This window comes from Macrobrachium nipponense, chromosome 18, assembly GCF_015104395.2.
Source record: "Macrobrachium nipponense isolate FS-2020 chromosome 18, ASM1510439v2, whole genome shotgun sequence".
Lineage (NCBI taxonomy): Eukaryota > Metazoa > Arthropoda > Malacostraca > Decapoda > Palaemonidae > Macrobrachium > Macrobrachium nipponense.
In genome coordinates this window covers 25,980,469-25,985,993 of record NC_087211.1, presented here as the reverse complement: position 1 = coordinate 25,985,993, position 5,525 = coordinate 25,980,469, and the positions used below count along the sequence as shown (strand labels likewise).

Genomic DNA, 5,525 nt, shown 5'->3' with positions numbered 1-5,525 from the left:
TACAGGTAGCCAACATGTGTTCCTTAGTACAATAATTTTATACGGTCACGACGCCTGTTACTTAAAGAGGAAGAGAACCAGAAACAGTCGATGCAAATTAATCAGTAGTAATACTGTGTTTGTGTGTTTATGGTTATATTTAATATTAATATTAAATAGCGGAATAATAACATCAACGGTTATTTCTATACTGGTAATGTTCACTCAGAGGGTTAGTTTTTACATGAAGGGTCGAAGCTGAGAGACGTTGATAAGTTGAAGTTGGAAAGTAGAGGTGGGAAAGAAAAACTTGTCAACAACAATGGAATATCATGAGGATGAAATTAAAAAGTGTCATCAAACGACGGTCTTTATTTGCAGTCATTATGAAAATGTGGCTTACACCTTTAAAAAATATATTCTAATAACATGTCATGGAGAATATCTCATAATGCGATTGCAGGTACACCAGTGTGTCATTACTTAAACTGATTTCAAAACATCTGAAAATAAAAGAAAAATAGTTCCATCAACTGTTCAAAAAGACCAAGTAAATGAATACAAAAATAAAAGGTAAAAAATAAATTGTCACAGAACAACAAAGTCCTCAGAATGACATCCTGCAGTCGTCCTAAAATTGAAAATGGCAGAAGTCACACACTGGTGCCCTGCAGCAGAAGAAGAAGGCCAATACCCCGGGCACGATGAGGCAAGGGGACAGCAAGACACATAGGAGCCAGGTCAACCAGGTGGGCCTTTCGATGATCTGGCCTTTCTGTTGATACAAAAAGACAATGATTACTTCATCAAATACTAAAAGACAATGATTACTTCATCAAATACTAAAAGACAATGATTACTTCATCAAATACAAAAAGACAATGATTACTTCATCAAATACTGAATGGTGGGGAACTCATTTTTTATTTTCCATGGGCTAACTAACTTAATAATCCCGAAACGTGCGTTTGTGCCGAACACCTTCATTAATAGGACTAATAACATAGCCAAAGAGAAGAAGAAGGAAGGAAGAAGAAGAAGAAGAAGAATAAGAAGAAGAAGAAGAAGAAGAAGAAACTTCGGCTCACCCGACAAACCGGACAAAGTCCAGGAGGAATAGTCGCAATTGATTCCATATCCGGGACGTGTTGATCGGCAGGAACAGCCTGGGCCATCGCGGACTTCTCAGGTGGTGGAAGAGCGGAGATTCCTGCAGGATGAATGTCAGCTCCTGGCGATGTCGGATAAGGAGGTGGAGAGGTGGAGTTGGAGGGAAAAGTCTTATAGCTTGGCGGTTGATCGTCTGGGATGTCTGTAATGCTAATGGCATATTGATCCTGAAAGAACATACATAAATGAACGCCTTTTCTATTTAATATTTCAAATATAATCTTATCTGGGCTAGACACTATTCATGTCGACTTCCCTGTTGTAATTTTTTACATTTTTTTTCCCATACAGATGCGGAAAGGTATTGGTATTAAATAAGGAATCACAAAAATAAAATTTCATGATACAAATAAAACAAATAAAATTAAAGCCAAATAAACTAGAGCGGCAATAACGTGTATGTTGAATTTTAAAGCCACTCACCTCTGTTGCAAGTTGTTCTTTCAGCATCTTTGGTGGGTAGAACCTGAAGAAAAAAAAATCTGAAGTTATTCCCTCAAGTTTTACTTCTGAATAAAAGAACACGTGTATATAATTGTGTGCAAACATGTGTAGAAGATAAAGTAACATAGGGATATTAATGAGCAACATTAGAGCTTCACAAACAGATAATAATATACTGCCATTTAATCCAATTAAAATCTGATGTCAGAATATGATTCACCAATAGAAAATTATCTGTAGCATCCATGAGCTCTGTGTATCAAAGATGTAAGAGGCTACTTGTCATTCATACGACAAACGGTGCACACTGTTGTGTTTCGCCGTTAATAAACTTCGAATGAAATTTAAACCCTCAGTATTATTTATTGCTGAAAGCCAAACGGTCCCAACAGGGGAAGCAGCACAGTACGAAAAAATAAACCAAAAAGAAAGATAAACCACGAACGAGAAACTATCGGTGAAACGATGAAATAAGTAATGAAGAAAAATTAAAATTTGTACCGTAATCCTTTCTTGCCTCAGTTCGATGAAGATTCCCGAGATCCATACCAAGGATCCATACTGGACCTCTAACCCCTTTCACTCTTTGGAGAGCGCCTAGTAGGCCAAACACAATATAACTTTTAAAAGCCTTAAATGACAGCAAACGAACATTTAAAGATGAAGATGAAAACATATCATTAACTTTCTATTTAATTGCAATCGCATACGATTGCAGACGAGAGGAGAGAGAGGAGAAGAGAGTGACGAGAGAGAGAGAGGAGGAGAGAGAGAGAGAGATTATTGTGAGATTCATTTGTCTCATAAAATTTACCTTGGACGCATCGGAATGGAATGGAATGGAATATAGAGTTTAGGCCAAAGGCCAAACACTGGAACCTATGAGGTCATCGGCGATGGAAGGAAATTGAGTGTAGGGAGGTAGTGCTGTCAGTGCACCATCATTGCGGGTGCAACGTAGGTATTACTTAAGGTTCTTTGCAGCGTGCCTTCTGCCCCTAGCTGCTTCCCTTTTACTTTTTCATATTCTCTTTCTTCCATCTTGCTTTCCACCCTCTTTCAACAATTGCTTCATAGTGCAACTGCTTAGAGGTTTTCCTCCTGTTACAACCTATTAATCTTTTACTGTCAGTTTCCGTTTCAGCGCTGAATGGCCTCATAGGCCCTAGTGTTTGGCCTAAAATTCCATATCCTTCAATTCCACCTCGCAGATGAACTATGACACAATTGTTAGGAGAGGGTGGATAGCAAGAAGGAAGATCATGTGAATGGAGGTAGAGTAAAATGGATGGGAGAGATTGCAGCTAGGGTCCGAAGGCACACTGCAAAGAACCTTTGGTAATGCCTACAGTGCACCCCGTGAGGTGCACTGGCGGCACTAACCCCCTACTGGGAGCCTTGGGCGCATCAACTCTAAATGCCTAGACCTACATGAAGCCCCGAGACGCTTTTATTTTTCTTTCTTTCTTTTAAACATCTTTTATGATAAAGCGTGTTTGAACCTGTTAATAGCCATCAGCTTTAGTTTATTTATGAAAAATACAAACTTGATTATTATCCCCTGTCTTGGTCTCTTCACCTTAAATAACCACACCCATTGCACCCTCACTTCACCTCCTCCTATTTTCATACAGAAAAGAGGAAACGGTCAGGGGATGAACCAATGGCCAGTGCCCATACGCTTAATCCCAAACGTAAAGTAGAAAATACCGACAGTGAAAACCTTTTATTAAAACACTCCGTATAAAGAGAAGGTTTTGCATGAAATCTCGAAGGCTCTAGCGCGAGTGCATGATTAATCAAAACTGGCTTTTAGGCCTATAAGCCTCTACGATTTACATGCACTCACCGCATTTCAACTTTCATTAAGAAAAAAATCAATATACATGATTATCTAGATGAAATTCGTTAACACTGCTTAGATAACGTCTTCTGACTTAGTATCTGAATACCTACAGATGAATAATACAGAGGCAATGATATTCATATATGTGCGAGCAAAGCATTGATATTCGTTCGCTCGGCTCCCTCCCAGCAAACATGGTAGAGGGTTTTTTCAGTGGTTGTCTCACAAACGGAATTTGGGTAACTTTTAATTAAATATGTCTCTACTTACCGTCAAAATGGTACTTATATAAAATGGAACACAAATAAACAATACTGAACCAATTTCAAGTGGTTTGTGCAAAGAGGTGGCTGTCCAGGTGCGTCTGCCAAAGGAAGAGGCGAAGCACTGGCAAAAATCTCTCAAACCTCGCGGTAGAACAACGTCCGTTTAGTTGCCATTCGACTTTAACTTCGTTAGTTCTTGCTTTTATGAAATCTTTAGATACCAGGTGAAGAAAATTATAAAACTATAGATTAATTAAGGTTTTAACACACTAGACATTCAAAGCATTATTATTTTCGGATGAAAAATCGAAATGTATTTACTTACGAAAACAGAAAATAACAAATTCCCAACAAAATTACCAATGTCGAGATGTCGGGTTGACGTTTTACTCTTATAGTGAAAATTAATAGAATTTTAATCCTTTTGCAAACTACGAGGCTAAATTTCAAATAATCAGTATGCATTATTTGGCTATAGCACTGAATTTAACTACAACCATAACTTACTTATCCTCTGAAAGATAAGATGCTTAACAAACACGATGTTACAAGTTTTAGTTATAGGCCTATAAATAATATGTAGTATAGATCTGGATTAAGTTAGATAGAACCATAGATATGGATAGGAAAACCGGGGTAAATCAAATTGCATGAGAGTGATTAGCTAGGTTTAGATATAACTAATATATAATATATATATATGTATATATATATATATATATATATATATATATATGTGTGTGTGTGTGTGTGTGTGTGTGTGTGTGTGTGTTCTAAACGAAACTACATTTACAGATCATCAGGTAAAAACCTATCTGCCAAACGTACACCAGGATTAACAATACTGAGAAATAAATACATTTATCTGAAATTTCATAGACCTAAAAAAAAATGGTAATGAAACGAACTAGTCAAACAAAGCGAAAATGAAAATAGCATAGTATACTAGGATTTTTCTTCTATAAACTGCATTACATTGCTTTCTGGAAGGCATTTTTACATTTAAGAGGTTTAATGCTTATCTCTTCCCATATTAACATCGCCAGTTATAATTAAGATTCGCTATTGGCAAAGAGGAATGAGGCTAAAGCGCGTATTTGTAAATAGTCAACATGTAGAGAGTACGAACCTAATTTCTCGAGGAAATAGATTGTAATTTTCAACGAAAACATGCGAATCAGTCATCGTTAACGGTTCTATCAAAACCAAAACTCCAGTCAGATGTGCAAGGCTCGATTTTCTAACTTCAAAGACATTGTCACAAATAATGAAATGTAGAAATATGGCTACTGTAAAAACTGATATGATTTTTACTATTTCCTTCCCTTGCTAAGGCATCACTGAAATCAAATCATTACACATAAAAAGGTAATTTCATAATGTAGGCTACACTGGAAAATGCAATTAATTTTCCGCTGGTTACTTAAGATATAGTGATCATATTCACTATATTCTGTGTCAACTCGTCTGTCCTCGAAAAATTAACATTCACTGGCATTTGGTCATTGCAACACTTGTGGGATGTACTACTTCCCCGCAGACAGAGGATGAGAGAAAAATGGTGGAGGAAGGACACGAGAGAGAACAACAAACGAATGCTTATGAGAGAGAGAGAGAGAGAGAGAGAGAGAGAGAGAGAGAAGATTCAAATGAATGCAGAGAGGAAAATAACACCGAATGAGAGGGAATGAATGAAATATCGGCGACCCAGATCTCTTGAAGCATCGTATTATAGGCCTAGGCCAAGACGACTTTTTTTATCTGTTGAATAATAATTGACGAAATTCAGTACTTTTCATATAGAAATTGTAATATTAAAT

General features: G+C 37.0%; 1 protein-coding gene across 1 annotated transcript; it reads right to left on the bottom strand.

Moving 5' to 3' along the window:
* Positions 1-335: 335 nt before the first annotated feature.
* Positions 336-3,860, bottom strand: LOC135196731 (uncharacterized). The gene is made up of 4 exons (XM_064223553.1): positions 3,710-3,860; positions 1,573-1,615; positions 1,068-1,316; positions 336-754 (listed from the first exon to the last, which is right to left on the bottom strand). Exons 2-4 carry the CDS (start codon positions 1,597-1,599, stop codon positions 611-613), a joined length of 420 nt encoding a protein of 139 aa, XP_064079623.1. The 5' UTR covers positions 1,600-1,615; positions 3,710-3,860; the 3' UTR covers positions 336-610.
* Between the last annotated feature and the right edge of the window lie 1,665 nt (positions 3,861-5,525).

Excerpts from the sequence above, each read along its gene's own strand:
- LOC135196731 (XM_064223553.1), bottom strand. The coding sequence starts at position 1,599 with ATGCTGAAAGAACAACTTGCAACAGAG. Across the intron at positions 1,317-1,572 it reads AAGAACAACTTGCAACAGAG|GATCAATATGCCATTAGCAT; the intron begins GTGAGTGGCTTT and ends ATGTTCTTTCAG. Across the intron at positions 755-1,067 it reads GACTTTGTCCGGTTTGTCGG|AAAGGCCAGATCATCGAAAG; the intron begins GTGAGCCGAAGT and ends TTGTATCAACAG.